Raw genomic sequence first — 19,415 nt, forward strand, 5'->3', positions numbered from 1 at the left:
CCCTAAATTATCATTCACCTCCACCACCAACAATGCCTTTCAATTTTCCTCCTCTTCGCTTTCACCATCCAATTCTCATCCATCCCAGTTTATGCACCACTTTGGTCCCTCATCTGGCCTTGTACGTCTACCTCCAAATCTCCTTCAAACACCATCACGGTCTTTCCCATTTCCCCCACAACCGACACTGCCTCTTCTTCGCTTTCCCAATTAGAATTTCGTTCCCAAGAAAACCCCCGAATCCCGCAACCTTCTTCAGAGCCCCGGTCGCCCAAAATCCCCCCATAACCACCGTCTTGAGGCATCTCAGCTTGGCCTCCATCACAACATCCACGAAATCCAAATCATCCGACACAAAGCATCAAACACTCAGCTCTCCTGTGATCCATCATATCCACAATGTGATTCCTCAATGCAGCATCCGCCCTCTGAGGTTTATCCACCACGCTCCGAACCCAAAACCCAGCCCGCTTCACCTCATCCGCCAAACCCCTCCCTGCCTTGGGTGTCAAAACATCCCTTGCAGCATTCTTATACTTTTCCATCTTCATTGAATACTTACCAACCAGCTTCACCCTCCTGCTCCCTCTAGCAGACTCAATCTGGCTCAACCTCTTCATATGCTCTTTTTCATGAATCTTAAAGTGGTTCAAAAGCTTCTCATTAGTATAAAATCTCCTCCCGCAAACCCTACAAACGTTCAGTTCACCATCCCTAATCACAACCCTGTTCCTCTCTTTCCTTTCCCTAACAACCTGTGGAACATAATCAAGTGCATGGCGGTTTGCATATGCTATCATATGCCGAACAAGCCTGAAAGACGAAGCTGCCGTCTTGAGCTTAACGGCAGCTTCGTAGGGCGAGACTGATTTGGGTGGTTTGGTATCCAAATCCCAGAAAATCGCAATTTCTGGAATTTTTTGGGGTGGCAAACACGATGTTGGGCTCGAAGAATTAAAACCCGGTTCTGATTGGAAATGGCAATATCTAATCAACAGGGTAAATGGGTTTAGGGTTTCTGACCTTTTGGATTGAACTGTACAGAAAATGTGGTGAAATTTGAGATGTTTAAGCATTTCCACGGGTTTCAAGGTCGGTGTTTTTTATTTTCGATGAACTGCAAAAAGAAACAAGAGACCAATAAACGATAATAGAGAAACCAGAGGAAACAGAGAGCCTTGTGAACTTGAAGCTTACGAGTAAGCATTGAGTTTTCGCCGAGTTCGGCTCGTATGAATGTGACTTGGTTTTTTAGCGGGTTTTTCCTTTTTCTCGTAAATTCGTTTTAAAACCCGATTTTACAAATTCGCTAATTTTTCCTTCCTCTATAAACTCAAAATGGAAAAACAATTTCACTAAACTCAACCAAAAAAAAAAAGAAGAATTTATCTTGCCTATCCTCTCTCTAGAATGCTAGGTATGATGAATATGGCTTTTTTTATCTTTTTAATTCTTTAAGTTTTAGTAACGATTGTGATGAAAATTATACTTAAAAAATAGTAAAAGATAACAGTGAACAAAGCCAAACAATCCAAATAGTAATATAAACCCAAATATTAAATTGCACTGAAATTTCGTACCTGGAGGCAACTGAGGAATGGGATCAGGCAGAGAGAAAGGTTCAGGCTCTGGATCAGGCAAAAATCAAAGCTTTTTACTCTGAAGGCGCTCACGAAGGCCAGATACGCCGTGAGAGAAGGAGACTTGGGGCAATTCCTTCAAATTGTACACATGTTTTCTTTGAGAAGCAAAGCTCTAGTAATAAGGAAGTTGGTCGAGGTCGTGACAGGGATGATTTGATGGTGTGAAATGGATGCTATTTCTTATGGCAAGGCCAACTCTATAAATGAAATTTGCTATCCCTTCAAATTGTACACATGTTTTCTCTTTGAGGAATCAAACAGTATTCTGATGACATTATTTACAATGAGGAATTTGGAATTAGTTTCTAGAATAAATTGTTTGGTTGGTCATTAAAAATATTAATTTCTTGTGTTAAGAAAATTACACTTTATATGGAATGGTGGGGTTGGGGAAAAGAAAGAAATCTGCAAATAATAACACACATAACACAAGTCATGTAGATATTATGTTGAAGTTTTGAAGAAGCTCATCTATATACTGATTATAATAAAAATATATATTAAACATTCAAAATCCCACAAATTGTCATAGTAAATGAAAATGTGAAAGGAGAATGCAATTCATTAATTAAGATAAAATAATACATTCACAATGTGTTTAAATTGAAATAAATAAATAAAGAACACAAGAAAAGTTGCTCATAAAACTAAGAGATAATCACTTTCAAAACTTTACACTATTTTGGATATATTTTATTTAAAAAGTTATAAACTCAATTTTTAACAATTAAAAAAACAAAATAATAAGAACAAAAAAATCCAATTGGCACACACTAATGCGTGTGGCAAGAAGCTAGTTATATTTATAAGATGAAACAACGAAGTACATAACATGTTGATGTCAAAATTTGATCAACGAGACTAAAACCATAAAGCCACAAAAACACACGAAAAAACACTCACAATATAACGTTGTTCACTCAAATTCATGTTTCGTTTAGGATCACTAGTGTAGGTTTCACCATACAGTTTATTTTGTTAAAGAATATTATAGGTTCTTATATTCTTACAATAAAAAAGAATATTATAGGTTCTGATATTCTTACAATAAAATTGGCTCAAATTGATATGTTCCCTCTCTTTTTTCTCTCTCTTTTCCTTTTCATTTTATGCTTTGCTGTGCTATTGCTAAGTTGATCCTACAGCTAGCAACTTCCCCACCTTTCATTTTATGCTTTATTGGTGACCAAGGATGCTTAGCAACTTTCTTCATCCGCCCTTTTTCCCATGTACTAACCAGGGATAGGTCAGCATCTTAGACAAGAATCCCAATCCAATAAAAACAATGACATCTGTAAATATTCAAAATTGGAATTTGCTGGTGATAGTTGATAGCATCTTGCACCATTTTGGCCAGTGCACGCAATATTTTGACATCCAACTTTGCATATTAACATCGGTGGCCACAGTTCCACGATGTGAGTGCACAAAGAACAGTAGTCCTGCAAAGTGAGAGAGTTTTCAAAGCTTATTTACAGGCTAATTACCAATTCATGTTATTTACAATCTCAAAAGGCTTTCATACACAATATTATATTGCATCCCATGTGAAGCCACATTGCATCCCCATGAAAAGCTATTCTGTTGTATTGTACCTACACAATATTATATTGCATCCCCATGTGAAGTTTTCAGAAGTTGCCCCACAAACAAAGAAGGAACGGTCCTTGAAAGAGTGTTTTCCAAGGCCAAGATTACAAGTTCATGTTATTTACAATCTCAAAAAGCTTCCATACAAGTTGTGCTAGCCTAGCTACTTGCAAAATCTTGGAATATTTTACTTCATCCAAATCCCTTGCAGTCTGTTTGCAGAGAAGAGAAAAGATGGCTTTGATCGGAGAGGCTCTTATCTCTGCTTCCGTCCAGGTGTTGTGTGACAGAATTACTTCAAGCGAGTTCGTCGACTTATTTCGGCAGAAGAAACTCGACGAACCACTCCTCATGAACCTGAAGACGACACTGTTGACTTTGTTCGTGGTGCTCAATGATGCAGAGGAGAAGCAACTTGTGAACCCTGCTGTGAGAGAGTGGCTTAACGAGCTCAAGCATGCTGTCTTTGATGCAGAGGACTTACTGGATGAGATCGACACTGAAGCTTTGCGACGCAAGCTGAAAGGTGAGGATCAAACCCACAAATTAACCAATAAGGTGTGGAACTTACTCCCTTCTTCTCGTAATCATTTTTATCAAAGCATGAATGTTAAGATACAAGAGTTGTTGCAAAGATTAGAAAACTTCGTACAACAGAAAATTGCTCTTGGTCTGGGAGAAGTTGCTAGGAGGAAGGTTTCACATAGAACTCCAACAACTTCCTTGGTTCATGAACCTTGTGTATATGGTAGAGATGAAGTCCAAGAAAATTTATCAAAAGTGTTGCTATCTGATGATGCAAGCAAGGATGATGTGTCTGTCCTCACCATTGTTGGAATGGGTGGGGTTGGCAAGACAACCCTTGCTCGAATGCTTTACAACAACAATAAGGTGAAAGGGCATTTTACACTTCAAGCTTGGGCTTGTGTTTCAGAAGACTATAATGCTTTTAGAATAACTAAAACTATTCTTGAGTCAGTCACTTCAAAGCCTTGTAATACGACGGATCTGAATTTGCTTCAAGTTGAATTAAGAGAGCAGTTGAGGGGAAAGAAATTTTTATTTGTGTTGGATGATCTATGGAATGAAAATTATGGTGATTGGGAGCGCCTCCAAACTCCTTTTAATTCAGGGGCCAGGGGAAGCAAAGTCATTATAACAACACGGAACAAAAATGTAGCATCTTTAATGAAAAATGTTCCCATTCAATTCTTGGAACCATTGTCGCATGAAGATTGCTGGTTGTTACTTGCGAAACATGCGTTTGGAAATGTAAACTGTAGTGAACATCCAAGCTTGGAAGAAATCGGCATGAAAATTGCACGCAAGTGCAAAGGGTTGCCTTTAGCTGCACAAACACTTGGGGGTTTGTTACGTTGCAATATAGATTCTGAGGAGTGGAATAGAATACTAAATAGTAATATTTGGTACCTACCCCATGGTACAACTGACATTCTTCCAGCTCTATGGTTGAGTTATCATTATCTCCCCGCTCAGTTAAAACGATGCTTTGTTTATTGTTCAGTTTTTCCAAAGGATTATGAGTTTGAAAAGGAAGATGTAGTTCAATTATGGATGGCAGAAGGCTTAGTTACTCAAGTTGATAGTGGGATGATTATGGAATCAATGGCTAGAAAATACTTTGATGAGCTATTATCTCGGTCACTGTTTCAAAAGTCAAGAGAACTCAGTTTCACAATGCATGACCTCATTCATGACTTGGCTATGTTCATCTCTAAGGGGTTTTGCCTTAGGCTGGAAGGGGTGGAATCGCGTGAAGTTAAAAGAGCTCGTCATTTGTCATATGCTAGGGGAGAATTTGATGTTGCTTCAAAATTTGAGCCATTATATGGGGCTAAGTGTTTGAGGACCTTCCTACCTACCTCTTTAAAACAAAATGAATACTATGAAGAATTTTATGTAAGTAAAAAGGTTCTACAACATTTATTGCCATCACTAAGATGTTTACGAGTGCTATCATTGTCACGTTATCAAAATGTCACTGAGTTACCTGATTCTATTGGAAACCTCATTCACTTGCGCTACTTGGATCTTTCCCATACTGCAATTGAAAGGTTACCTGGGGTACTTTGCAATCTCTACAACTTGCAGACGTTACTGTTGTCAAATTGTTCCTCTCTCCTTGAATTGCCTGCAGACATCAGAAAATTGATTAATTTACAAAAATTAACGTTGGCAAGTTGTAGCTCTCTTACTAAATTGCCTGCAGGAATGGAGGAGTTGATTAATTTGCATCATCTTGATGTCAGTGGAACTAAAATTGAAGAGATGCCTGTGCAAATGGGAAGGCTGAAAAGTTTGAGACAATTGTCTGCTTTTGTTGTGGGCAGATCTGCTGGGTCAAGCATAGGAGAGCTGAGGGAGTTCCCGCAGCTTCAAGGAAAACTTGCAATTTTTAAGCTACAAAATGTAGATGATGCTAGGGATGCATTGCAAGCCAATTTGAAGGACAAGAAAGATCTCAAGGAGTTAGAGTTGGCATGGGGTGCAGAGGATGCTGATGATTCCCAAAAGGAGAAAGATGTACTTGACAAGCTCCATCCTTGCATGAATATAGAGACACTAACCATTCGATTCTATGGTGGAACCAACTTCCCGAATTGGTTAGGAGACTCGTCCTTCTCTAATTTACAAGTCATGCATCTGAGTGATTGTAGTTATTGTTGGTCACTGCCACCAGTTGGGCGTCTACCCTATCTCAAAGAGCTCTATATAGAAAGAATGAAGTCTGTTAAGATGATTGGCGTGGAATTCTATGGCAGAAATGGAGCTTCTCTTATTCAGCCATTTCAATCACTGGAGAAGCTAAAGTTTATGGAGATGGCAGAGTGGGAGGAATGGGTACCAAGTGCAAGTGGAGGCGAATATGGTCCAGATTTCCCACGTCTCCTAGAGCTGATTCTAACCAACTGTCCGAAGCTGAGCAGAAGCTTGCCTTGTCATCTGCCTTGCTTGAAGAAGCTTACGGTGTGTGGGTGTGAGGTTTTACATGATGAAGGGGCCAATACTACAACAACCAGTGGTCTTAACTACAGATCTCTTGAAGAGTTGGAAATAGAAGGTGGATGCCAAAAGGGTCTGTTATCATTACTCGTGGAAATTGGAAATTTCGTTGACATACAATGCTTGCCCAATCGCAATTGTCTTCAACGTTTGAGTCTCTGGAATTGTCCAACGCTGTCTTCGTTCCCTAAAGATGGGTTACCCACTACATTGACAACACTTTATATAGGGAACTGTAAGAGATTAGAATTCCTACCTGACGAGATGTTGGCCAAATTAACATCGCTCGAATCCTTGTGGATAGGGGATAGCTGTGATTCACTAAGGAACTTCCGGGTGAGCATTTTTCCCAAATTGAAGAAGCTTGACATTAGGGGTAGTGAGAATCTGGAATCCCTTTCCTTCATTGAAGAAGGAGTCAATGAGAATCTCAGTCATCTCAGAGAATTGTTTATCTATGATTGTCCAAATTTGATGTGTTTTCAATGTCAGGGAGGATGGCCCACTCCCAACTTGAATGATTTTACAGTTGCTAAATGCAAGAATTTCAAGTCATTACCCGAAGGCATTCACACCCTCACAGCCCTTCGACTGTTGCAGGTGGATGATCTTCCAAATCTGGAGTCATTTGCAGAAGGGGGTTTGCCTCCCAACATCCGAGATTTGTGCACTCGTAGTTGTGAGAGGCTGAGGGCTCCAGTGGTAAAGTACTGGGGATTGGAAGGACTTGTCTCCCTTAAATCAGTTATAATTGGTGGCAGTATCTTGGAGACGTTGCTCAAGGAACACTTGCTCCCTACCACTCTTCGCACTCTAATTATTAGTGGGTGTGACAGTATCCTAGTCCTGCCAGGAGAAGGAGAGGGACTTCGACACCTCACTTCTCTCCAATTGCTACAAATTGACGCGTGTGAAAACCTCCAATTCCTGCCAGGAGAGGGACTTCAACATCTCACTTCTCTTCAAGAGCTATATATTACTTCGTGTCACAGTATCCAATTCCTGCCAGAAGAGGGTTTGCCGCTATCTCTTTCTTTACTTTCCATCCGCAATTGTTCTACCCTGGAGAAAAGGTATCAGAATAAGACGGGAAATGATTGGATCAAGATATCTCACATTCCTTGCATCAGGGTAAATGGTCAAGTCATCATCATATGATATGATACGAGCAAACTCAGAAAACACTCAGGTGGGCAATCCCATTAACCTTTTTTGTCAATTACCTTGGCACTCCTGTTTACTGGTCTCATGCTTTTTTCTGATCAAAATCATTTTGAAGAAGAACAATTTGTGCTTTAGACAAAAACTCAATCTGATTTGTATTATTCTAATGCTCAGTAATTATGGTTCTATTTACGTTATTTCTCATTGGGGTTGTGTTTGCTGATCGCAACTTATATCTTATTTAAGTCTCAAATGCTTAGTAATTATCCGTCTTTAGTAATTATCCGTCTTTTTGCAGGACAGCATATCTTCTCTTGGAGAGATTTTCATATGTAAGGTTTCTTTACGTGTCATTTCCGGAGGAGAATTTAACATTGTATATAGCTCTTTGTTTTTCTACAAAACAATTGTCACAATGCGGAGAAACGGAAAGGTTTACCTGGAATATCTCAAGCGACACATTCCTACATGCAGGCATCGAATGCACAACATTTTTAGGTACTCTTTCCATAATAAGAATGTATTTGAGTCTCATTTGAGCTAGTTTAAATTGTAATCAATGTCTATGGATAACCTGTGAGCTTAAAGTTGTAAGATAACAGTTAACTTGTCCCCTGTTTTGTAAATTGTAATGGTTTATTTTTTTTCTATCCTTTCATTTGTCTTTCCCCTGTTTTGTTTATTATAAAAAAGATTGGTTTTCATTGATACTCTTTGACATAGGTGGCATGGCACAAACTCATATCCGTACTTCCTTCCCCATCAGTTATTCTGTTACCAGCTTGAAGCTTGTGTAGATACGTTATGCTCTTGTAATTCTGATCACAAAGATCAATTTCTTCTTCAACAACGGATGAATTTATACTAATCACATGGTTCAAAGGAGGCGACTTTCCTTTACCCTATCTCTCTGGTCCATCTGCTGCTTGGCCTAGTAGCTTTAACTGTATGTTTGCGGCCAGTTAAGGAGGTAAGATTCAGCTGGTTTAACCCGGCGTCGTGTAATGCATTATTGTTGTGTGTGAAGCTTAAACTCTTTGGAGGAAAGATGAGGGCTATGGTTTTGGGAAGATTTGATGTAATGACAATTTACTAGGCTGTTTGATGGATAGGGATGTGAGGGTCCTTGATGATTTGAAAGGAGAGAGGGTGAGGAGGGGAGGGTTCATTTCTTGGGCTCCTTATTGGACTCTTTATCCTCGGCGTTTAGGGATTTTTATTTATCTGTCATCTTATTAAATAGACAATCTGCTGTAGTTTAGATCCTTTTGATGCAATATTTCTGTTGTATGTGTACTTGCAGACTTGAGAAAAAACCATGCATGATTTCAAAGTCGAAGCTCATGGTTCAATCATAGATGTCAGCTTAGCTGCTTACTTCACTGTAAATGCCTTTCACTGTTTGTTTATGTAAGGATCTGACCAAGCATATTCATAGATATTGTATTCTTTGGTCCTTTATTGTTGTTTATTTGGTGTTTTCTTCTGAAAGAATTTTCATGATAATATTTTCTTTTCAGTTTTTCTGAAAATGCCTTCAAGTGAGATAGATGGTGAAGGAATCAGAGCTGATCTTGAGGTCTCTGATGCCACTGTTGTTGCAACATATGTTTGGTTCTCGCAATTCAATCCCTGATGAGCTTCGGAAATTGGTCGAGGTCGAGGTCGAGACAGGGATGATTGATGGTGAAATGGATGCCATTTCTTCTTGCAGCCTGTTCTCAAAGTTCTTGTTTGCAAGTGCTAGATATAAAGTATTTTGATTGACAGGAGATAATGACATTTCTTGACAATTCTAGAACAGTCCATCTGAGTTCTTTTGTCAAGCTGCATCATTTAACCCCAGCACAAGTCCAGTTTCTGCTAAGCAATCACTCGTGACAAAATTGCAGCTTCATTGCGTCAAATACCCAAATTTGTGTCCAGAATGTTCCTCGTATTTCTAATGTGGCTGCACACTGAATTGCACGGTTTAGCCTCCGTTTTGTTTATCTTATATTCTACTTTTAGGTGTAAAATGGACTTTCTTGACAGAGTTTGAAACTAAAATGGAACACAACTCATTTTACACCACTAAATATCTTTTAATTATGCTCCAACTACATAAAAGTTTTGGAGAATGACACGAAATTGCAATTCGGATTCCTAGCCATTATAATACTTGGTTTCTTCTTAGTCAATTTGTATATCATGTTATCTTTAAAATAGATAATCAATTCTTAATTAAAATACTTATTGAATTCGACAAAAAAGAAAAATACTTATCGACTGTATGAAATTGTGGTGCATTGATAAGTTGATTTTCCATTGCTCACAAACATTATTGTTTCTAAATACATTTTGTTTCTTATTATCCGGTGATGTGTCGCATTTGAAGTAGTTTCTAAATGCATTTTCTTTCTAGTTTCGTATTAGTGGAACAAAACATATTTGTGAATTACTTGCATACGTTATGTTTTCAGTTTTCAAAAAAAAAAATAAAAACATATTCAAATCCAAAAATAAAGAAATTAAAATAAACAAATAATGCTTTCAGAAAATCGCCTTTTTTTCCAATGTCTTTATCCTAAAATTCTCTCTCTTTGTCTGATCAGAAAATCGCCATTGGAAGGTAGCTTTCTCGAAACCATTGTGGGTCTGATGTGATATTTGGTTCCTGGGAATTAGTTATTGCTTGCTAAACATTTATGGATTTTTTGTTGTTAGTAGAAAGAAGAATACCAAGGTTGAAAATGATCTTTTCCTCACTGGGTCTTTCACTTGGAGAATCGAAGGATTCTCAAAATTGAACAACGACAACATGCATTACTCTGATGTTTTCGTCATTGGTGGTCTCGAATGGTATTAATCCTCTCCTATTTTTAACTATTTGCGTAACCTTTTTTCATTTTTGGTAGAACTGAAAAGTCTCTAATGGCGGGTGCTAAAAGGCCCATCTTGAACACTGAGCAAAACCCATTTTAGACTAGCATGGTGCAATTTATTTAGTGAAAATCCATTTGGTCACTAAGAAGAGTAGCCAGGATCACTTTTTTAGTTGATGGGTTTCAAGGAGGTAGTGCCATTTCCTCCAAGATGAGTTTTTTAGTTGATGTTCTTCGAGGTGGTGAAGTCATTTTCTTCAAGACTGAATTTTTTTCTCTTTGGCTGAGTTTTTTGGAACTCATTTTCTCGGATACCAAACGTGCAATGGTGTCCCATTTGGATTGTGTATTTTGCATTTTCTTTCCCATTTTCAGATCCAGTGTCATTTACGGATTCATCACCCCAAAAAAATACAAAATACTAGGAAGCTATGGCTGATTGAGCAACGAGCTGAAGCTGCAAATTGAAAGAAAGGAAAATGAAAAGGAACTAAAACTAGAAGCTTTTAGCTTCTTTCACCAAGCTAAAAGTTAACCCATCAACTTGATAGCCCAATGTTGGTGAACAGTAGTAATAATCCAATAGTAGGCCACAAGGCCCAAAATGACCCATTATACTTTGTTATTTGTTTGTTACCAAACCTTTCTTTCTTCAGGCAAATCCTTGAACATCCAAAGGTTCGCGCAAGCCTAGCAGAGGCAGAGAGCTTCTCATTGTATTTGAGTGTTGCAGATGTTTCGACATTGCCACCTGGGTGGACTACATGTGCCCACTTTAGATTGACCATGGTTAATCAACTTGACACCAAGAAGTCAATAGCAAAGCCTGCAAAGGGTACTTTTCGTTACTGCTCATTTCTTTTTCGTTTGTGTTTATCTTTGTTGCGTTGTCATTTATGGCAAAGCACAATCAATTGAATATGTGATGGTTTCCATTCTACACAGTTCAACTTTTTGTAGAAGGCTCAAACGACGTCATTTCAATAATTTGGACCCTCCAAATTCTAATGCTGGCCCTCAAATGCTCGAATTCAAATCGGCCATTACACTTCATAGAATTTTTTACTTGATGGAAAGAAATGAAATATGCAAATTTGTTAATCCTATATCTTTTTTCTGGAAAAAATAGTAATGGCAACTGTCACTGGACAGGATCTAATCCATTTCTTTTGTGATGAGACATGCATGTGATGTGATCTTTAGTCATTTTGTGATGACACATTTCTTCATATTGACAGGGGATATATTGTCATCCAGTTTGAATGAATAGGATGCCTAAGTTGATGTGGCAAGAAATTATATTCTTAATTGGTATCATGGTTATCAAAATATATAACAAATTGATTCCCTACAAATTGTCATCCAGTTTCATGTTTTTGTTTAGTTTCTTTTACGCTTTCAATGTGAATAGTAGCTTGCTTGACACCTTGTCAAAATATCTGCTAATTGATCCTCAAATTTTATAAAAAAAAAACTGAAACACTTTAGCCTCAAGTTTCTGTTTGATGAAGTGTCGATCCACCTCAACATGTTTAGTACAATCATGCTGAACCAGATTATGTGCAATGGCTATAGCAGCCTTGTTGTCACAAAAGAGATTCATTGTGGATGTAGGTTTATACCTAAGTTCAATAAGCAACTTTCTTAACCAAAGAAGTTCACAAATCCATTTAGTCATGCCTCTGAACTCGGCTTCTGCACTAGATAAAGCTACTACATTCTGTTTCTTGCTCCTCCATGTCACAAATTACCTCACACGAATGTGAAGTAACCCGACGTGGATTTTCTATCTGTTACATTACCCGCCCAATCTGCATCTGAATAACCATCAATATTTAGATAACCATACTTTGAGAACATAAGTCATTTTCCAGGTGCAGACTTCAAATATCTAAGTATCCGAAGAACTGCATTCATGTGGTCTTCACTTGGAGAGTGCATAAATTGACTAACAACACTCATCGCATAAGCAATGTCTGGTCGAGTATGTGACAAATAAATCAATCTCCCCACTAACCTTTGGTATATTTCTTTGTTAGTTGGAACTTGATCCGGATAATCTCCAAGATGATGATTCTGAACAATAGGAGTGTCTGCAGGTTTGCAATCTAGCATTCCTGTGTCTGTCAACAAGTCCAAGACATATTTCATTTGAGAGAGAAATATGCCTTACTACGATCGAGCCACCTTAATTCCCAAGAAATACTTCAGTCCACCTAGATCCTTCATCTCAAACTCAGTAGCCAAATAGTCTTGTAGTTGTGATATTTCATGTTTATCATTTCTAGTAATAATTATATCATCAACATAGATTATTAATGCTGTTACCTTCCCTTTCTGATGTTTCAAGAATAGAGTATGATCTGAGTTGCACTATTTGAAACCATTATTCTTCATTGCTATGGTGAACCGTCCAAACCATGTACATGGTGACTGTTTCAATCCATACAATGCTTTTCGTAACATGCAAACTGTTCCAGTCTGAATAGTATTATATCCAAGAGGAATGTCTATGTACACCTCCTTCGTGAGTTCGCCATGTAGAAAAGCATTTTTTACATCAAACTGGTGTAGTGGCCAATCCAAATTAGTTGCAAGGGACAATAAGACTCTGACAGTGTTTAACTTTGCAATTGGAGCAAAGGTTTCTTCATAGTCTATATCATAGGTCTGTGTGTACCATTTTGCCACAAGTCTTGCCTTGTATCGCTCGATAAATCCATCTGCATTGTGTTTTATAGTAAACACCCATCTACATCCGATAGTCTTTTTTCCTCGTAGTACAGTCTCCAATGTCCAAGTTTGATTTTTCTTAAGAGCTTTCATCTCCTCTTTTATAGCTTGGACCCACTTAGGATCTTTCAATGCTTCGGAAACCTTGGTTGGAATATGGATAGCAGGCAACTGATGCATAAAAACCTTGAGTGGTTCAGACAGCTTCTTAGTGCATGCATGATTTGCAATTAGATACTTGGATGTCTTGCCAATATCAGGTGAATAACGATTTGGTGGCTTCCCACGATTTTGCCTAAAAAGGTAATTGATATCCAATAGTTTTATCCTCTATATGCACAAGTCTAGTAAGAGTAGTTACCTCAAAGATATTCTCAGGAAATTGGTATGTTGGTACTATTGAGTTAGAGGGGGGTCTTCATCTTGTTGTTCTGTATTGTCTGTAGGTGTGAGACTCGGATTAGAAATATCTTCGCATGGATTCGGTGGGTCAGGCATTTGATCGCTATGAATGGGCGATTGATCGCTTTTTGACAGAGAGTAATCTCGTGCTCTAGACTCGGGACGATCGATCATTTCTGTACATAGAAGAATTTCTTCATTTTCCAAGTTGCTCTAATTCTGCTCTTCACTTCGTATCTCCTCTTGAAGCGTAGAATTGGATGATTGGTCATGGAAGAACAGCTCAGATTCCAGAAAGGTTACATCCAAAGTGACATAGGTACGTCGGGCAGGAGGGTGATAACAGCGGTAGCTTTTCTGATGAATGACATAACCCACAAAAACATAACGAAGTGCACAGGGATCAAGTTTGCTACGTTGATTTTTGTGGAGATGAACGAAAGTCACACATCCAAAGATTCGAGGTGTGAGTACCAAAACAGATGACAGAGGTTTGTGTTGCGCAAGCACCTGTACGGGAGTTTTAAAGGTCAATACACCAGAAGGCATGCGATTGATCAGGGGAACTGTGGTGACAATAGCATCATCCCAGTGATGGTGAGGAACATGAGCGCCAATCAGAAGTGTTCGGGCGGTTTCAAGAAGATGTCGATTCTTTCGTTCAGCAACACCATTTTGTTGCGGTGTCTGAGGACAAGTCGTCTCATGGATAATTCCATGTTGTTGGAAGTAAGTCTGAAAGTCATGATTGACAAATTCTCCACCATTGTCTGAGCGAAGAATCTGGATTTGAGTATTAAACTGATTTTTCATCTGTTTGTGGAAGGACTGAAAACGGGAAAACACTTCATTTTTATTCTTCAGCAAATAAAGCCATGTCACTTGTGTACATTCATCTATGAATGTGACAAACCATTGAACACCAGAAGGAGCAGTGATAGGTGAAGGTCCCCAAACATCAGAGTGAATTAACGTAAATGGAGTAGTACACTTGTTCGTAATCAACGGGTAGGGCACATGGTAACTCTTGGCCAAAATACAAGTATCACATGTGAAGTTGGAGTCCTTGAAACTTGAGAATAAATCTGGTATAAGATGCTTCATATAACTAAAAGACAGATGTCCCAATCGACGGTGTCACAACCAGATTTGCTGTTGTTTGCTATCAAAGCGATGTGTCACATTGTTAGCCACGCCGGGACTGAAGTCATCTACATAATATAGCCCCCCTCTCTTAGTACCACGACCAAGAATCTCCTTAATGTGAATATCAGTGCCAGCCCCTGTCACAGGATAAGTAACTCCATTGGCATTTGCAATACAAGTTCGTCGAGGTTGTGTAGTATTTAGAAAATCATCAGGATCAAACGTCATATGATCAGTTGCATCGGAATCAATTATCCAGCCCCTGGAATCAATCTTAGCAAAAGTAAGTAATCCATAATCAGTATCATTACTGGTCGTATTGCGTTGTCCTCGATCTTGAAGAGTAGCCCACTAATCGAGGTAGCCATGCAATTTAAAACAAGTCTCACGATTGTGTCTCGGATCACCACAATATGCTCAATCTGGTTCATGTGTCGGGGTCGTTAGTCGAGAAGTCATAATCTGTGCAGCGGAAGATGGATTGGGTACATGTTTAGTAGGAATTCGGATCGGGATCTGAGCTTGAGTCGGGACCGGAGTCGGAGTTGAAGTCGGGATCGAGGTCTGAATCATAGACAAATTTGAGGTCGGGGTCGGGGTCATAATTGGAGTAGGGGTCGGGGTCGTCGTCTGAGTCGGAGTCGGGGTCATCGTCTTCATAGTCGAGGTCGGGGTCGTCAAAATAGGATCCTGATTCAGGATCAGGTTTGGGGCCAAAGTATGCATTTGTAAGAGCTGAGTCATCTGGGCACTCAACTCGGCTATAGTTGGTTGAGAAGGAGAGAAGGAGTCGGTGGTGCTACCTTCATGAGGGATGAAAAAATCATCAACCCCATAGTGGCGGCGAGGGTTTGAAACTAGAGTCAGCAATTTCAAGATCGCCGCTTTGATACCATGCTAAAATATAAAAACTATGAGAGAATATTTGTTTGTGAGAATTTTCTGTGTCTTCTTCTCCTTGTAGGAGGTCATATTTATAATACAACGAAACCTGAATGGGTAAGTAAATAATAAATTCCTAAATCTATTTACAGTAGGAAATCAGGAATTAAAGTAAATCACTTACAAGTATAATAGGAATTCTTGGTGTGTAAAGAAAGTAAGTCAATATCCACAAGTCACGCCAACAATGAGTATCTCTTCTTATTGGTTCAGTTATGGCATGGTACGTACAAGTATGAACCATGACTAATTCATACGAAATAACCCATTTTAGACCTTATGTCTTTTAGAACTTTAGTTATGTAACAAGCTGGCCATTGTCTTCCAGCTTGAGATAAGTTTTGGAGAAGAAAATAGCTTGAGGGAACTTTAGTTAAGTCAAGTTATTTGGTTTCTTAGTTAATTTGTTTCACTTCGTGCTTAGCCTTTTATCATGATTAGCTTTTCTCTGTTTAAACCTTTGCTGGTTATGGTATTTATTGGTTCTGAACTATTATAAGCACTGTTCTTTTATCATTGTTTCAATTCATAAATACATATATCGAAACACTTCTATAGTAACTTGGAATTAGAGTTCATTTGTTGTTGTTTCTTTATTATCTGGCGATGTACTTTGCATTCTAAATTATTGTTATTCCTAGGGGTGGGCATAAAAACCGATAAACCGATCAAACCGACCGAACCAAACCAAACCAAACCGAAAAATAAGGTTTTTTTGACCAAACCGAAAAAGTCAACGCTGGACCTGAACCGAACCGTTATTTAATTATATATGCATTTGACACATGGCGTTGTCTCATTGGCTTAAATAAGAACTTTGGGTGGGTCTGCTTGCACTATATTAGAACCTCTCTCAATTATTTGTTTATTATTTTTTCAATAACCCTATCAGACTCTCTCTCACACTCACTCGGCCGTCTCTCTCTCTCTCTCTCACTCACTCACTCACTCACGAAACGAAACCCTATTTCTCTCCCGATCTGAGACTAACCCTCACCTCATCGGCCGCCGTCGGTGCGCGCTCTCTGTCTCTCTCTCGACTCGTCCCTTGGCTCTCTCCCACTCTTCACATCTTTAAGTCTCTTAGAGTCGCGCGAGACTCATTCTCTTTCTCCAAACCAAACCAAACATCATCCAATTTTATTGGTTTTTGGAGCGAATCCTTGTAAATTCTGGAGGGCTCTGGTTCATTCTAAGGTAATTTGTATGTATTTGGTTTGAATTCTTAGTTGTTTTCATTTTCCCTAATTTAGTAGATTATTAGGGTTTTGAAATTTTGGTATTCTGTTGTAATTAACACAATTTGTTCTTAATTTTGCAGTAGTTGTGCTTAGTCTCTGTGGGTTTGGATTAATAGGCAAAATTGAAGGTATAAATATTTCTGTCTCAATCTCTATGGGATACGATTTATTGCATCACATGACTCCCAGACCATACTTTATGATTTGTATAATCTTTACATAGAGAGACTCGTACACCTCCATCATCTTTACATGACAGTTTTTTGTTTCCCATACTCAATTTCATACTTTTGTTCGCAGGCATTCTCTTATTATCCCAAAATCTCATTTTTGTTCGTTGAAAGCCACACCCCCAGATGTAAGTATATCCTATTGATACAATCAGTTTGCAATGGGTCTGTATGAATGTCATGAATCTATTGCTAGATATTATGAAATATGAGTATTGATTGCCTTCATATGTTATGCATTAGATGATATTGATGAGAAGAATTTCTTGATATGCATATGGACTAGAGTTTATGATCTGGGTTCTTCTCCCAAAAGTTTGATTACAAACCCTTGGCTGTCTGAGCACTCTTAATCTGTTTTCTATTATCTTCCAATCTGTAGTTTTGCAAAACCCATAAAAAATTTCTCAAATTTATTGGCTTTTTTTTTGCTGTAAAATTGTTCTTGTTTGGTAGGGTTTATATGGCAGTATGGAGCTTATGATGATAATTTTTAAATATCTTAGCGGATTTCAGTGAGACCTTAGGGTGAATGATCTGATTGTTACACACACTGAGGCTCAAATTTTAATTATTTTTCCTTCAAATTTTCACAGTAGTTTTGGTTTGGTTTAAAGCGTGCAAATCTTGATTTGTTGGGTTGTGGTTTGCGATGATGAGATGAAACACTGGACGTGTTTTGGGCAGTGGACAAGCTCATTTGGTATTCTTTATTCTTTGATTACAATTGGACGTGATTCCATTACATTCATTAAGCAACGAAACCCTGAAAGGATCTCTCTCCCTCTCTGTATTCTTTGATTCATTTGGTAGAAACCCGTTCGTTTTTAGAGGCAAAAGAAGCATTGTGAAGTGGGCATAAGGTAGAAACCCGTTTGTTTTTCAAAGGTTTAGATTCTGTCATTTTGTGCAGAACTAATCATTTCCTGCTCTGATATTCTATAGTTGTGATATTTGATCAGGATGCAGGTTTGACACTTTGTCGAATTGGAACAATGATGATGGAGAAGCCATGGGAGCTGCAAAACATGTTTTGTTTGCAGCTCTATAAGTATATTTGAATCCGATTATTTTCTTATTTTTATGTGTTCTAACTCAAATTGGTTTGATTTATTTTATTATATTTTGTAGAAATGGGGAGTAAAACATCCATGACAAATTTGAATAAGACTCTTCCTTCTTAGTGTGATTAAGATATGTTGGAAGGTATTTTTATTGCATCTTATTTTAATTATGATTTGTTGATGGTGAAACTTTGTGTTAAAAAGTGTTGTGTAGGTTGCTTTGTGAAGGCTTTTGGAAGAATGGATGCAGCAGATTTTTTGCAAGGATATTATCTCTATGTGTATTTTTGTGATGGGTTGTAATCTTTAATGTCATAAGTTTAATTTGGTTTGTGTATTATTTTTTGTAATGGTTTGTAAGAGATTATATTTCCTTTCCTTGGTTGGTTGGTTGAATTGAATGTGTGTATGTGAGATTTATTTAGTTTAGAAACTTAGATTGGAATGATGGATTTTTATAGCTTGAATTTACATAATTTCAGGTTTTGAAAGAGAAGTAAAAAGTGTTTTGGGCTTGTTCATAAGAATTTAATAGGTTTTGGCAATTTGACAAAAAAAAAAAGGGTTTTGGCTGAAAGGAAATCGGATTTGGGCTTTGTTTTACTAAAAAAATATGATTTGGGCTTTTTTTGGCCCAAAATAAATAAGATTTGGGCTTTTGGAAAATTGAAAAAATGGGCCCAAGCCCAAACCGAGAAGAAGCCAGAACCGACCCGAGACCCGAGCCCATTTCCGGTTCGGCTCATTTTCGGGTTTCATCCTAGACCCGACCCGACCCGAGAACCGAGCTCTCCTTCGGTTTGGCTCGCGGGTCGGCCAAAATTTGACCCGACCCGAACCGTGCCCAGGCCTAGTTATTCCGTTCCTTGAATTTCACAGGCACTGTTCGACTAGTGTTCAAAAAGGGCTCAAGTGAGTGGGGCTTCAGATCATTTATGCCTTGTAGTGAGCTTTATGATTGCAGCGCAGGTTATCTTGTGAATGATATATGTATTGTTGAAGCCAAGGTTCATATCCCAATTAAGAGTCAAGACCATGGACCTGGCGTTTCTGCAACTATCAGGTCCTCAATTAAGAAAGAACAGAAATGGTTGGAGCCTTCAAATGTGAATTCTGTGCAAGTCCCAGACTCTTTAGTTGCACCTAAGACACCTTGTTCTGAACTGGTGCCTGCTTTGCAAGATACGCCAGGTTCTGGAAAAGCTTTTATTGTTAACCCTACTAATAATAGCCCTTTTGAACCTTCTCTAAACAAGGTACCTATGGAAGTCCCCACCGACCTATCAGCCTAACATGTGGATTTTAAGGGTTTTGGACGGATAGGGAAAGTTTTTCTTCCACTACTAGAGGAAATGGCATCCTTCATTGATTC

At 38.4% G+C, this 19,415-nt stretch overlaps 2 protein-coding genes, 1 long non-coding RNA gene and 1 pseudogene across 17 annotated transcripts; 3 read left to right on the forward strand and 1 right to left on the reverse strand.

Moving 5' to 3' along the window:
- On the reverse strand, positions 155–1,791 carry LOC18787627 (annotated as a pseudogene).
- LOC18786178 (putative disease resistance RPP13-like protein 1) lies at positions 2,892–9,234 on the forward strand. 3 transcript variants are annotated; one of them, XM_020558226.1, is made up of 5 exons: positions 2,892–7,446; positions 7,720–7,919; positions 8,145–8,391; positions 8,725–8,831; positions 8,942–9,234. In XM_020558226.1, the coding sequence occupies exon 1, from the start codon at positions 3,348–3,350 to the stop codon at positions 7,413–7,415; it is 4,068 nt and encodes a 1,355-aa protein (XP_020413815.1). In that variant the 5' UTR covers positions 2,892–3,347; the 3' UTR covers positions 7,416–7,446; positions 7,720–7,919; positions 8,145–8,391; positions 8,725–8,831; positions 8,942–9,234. The 3 variants fall into 3 exon arrangements, with proteins under 3 accessions (XP_020413815.1, XP_020413817.1, XP_020413818.1); XM_020558228.1 differs by having other exon boundaries at positions 8,725–8,805; XM_020558229.1 differs by lacking the exon at positions 8,725–8,831.
- On the forward strand, positions 10,965–19,386 carry LOC109947587. Its single transcript, XM_020558090.1, has 2 exons — positions 10,965–11,120; positions 18,923–19,386. Exons 1-2 carry the CDS (start codon positions 11,072–11,074, stop codon positions 19,333–19,335), a joined length of 462 nt encoding a protein of 153 aa, XP_020413679.1. The 5' UTR covers positions 10,965–11,071; the 3' UTR covers positions 19,336–19,386.
- LOC18787623 lies at positions 16,392–18,537 on the forward strand. 13 transcript variants are annotated; one of them, XR_002270357.1, is made up of 7 exons: positions 16,393–16,705; positions 16,830–16,877; positions 17,050–17,107; positions 17,576–17,682; positions 17,793–17,842; positions 17,925–18,185; positions 18,258–18,537. It is a non-coding gene; the product is annotated as an uncharacterized LOC18787623 (long non-coding RNA). The 13 variants fall into 13 exon arrangements; XR_002270358.1 differs by having other exon boundaries at positions 17,942–18,185; XR_002270354.1 differs by having other exon boundaries at positions 16,392–16,705; positions 17,793–18,185.

Source organism: Prunus persica, chromosome G2 (genome assembly GCF_000346465.2).
Source record: "Prunus persica cultivar Lovell chromosome G2, Prunus_persica_NCBIv2, whole genome shotgun sequence".
In the NCBI taxonomy this organism is placed as follows: domain Eukaryota; kingdom Viridiplantae; phylum Streptophyta; class Magnoliopsida; order Rosales; family Rosaceae; genus Prunus; species Prunus persica.

What these genes read in the sequence shown, in the direction of transcription:
- LOC18786178 (XM_020558226.1), top strand. Translation starts at nt 3,348, where the DNA reads ATGTTATTTACAATCTCAAAAAGCTTCCATACAAGTTGTGCTAGCCTA.
- LOC109947587 (XM_020558090.1), top strand. Translation starts at nt 11,072, where the DNA reads ATGGTTAATCAACTTGACACCAAGAAGTCAATAGCAAAGCCTGCAAAG. An exon ending in AATAGCAAAGCCTGCAAAGG is followed by an intron (nt 11,121 to 18,922) that starts GTACTTTTCGTT and finishes TGAATTTCACAG; the next exon opens with GCACTGTTCGACTAGTGTTC.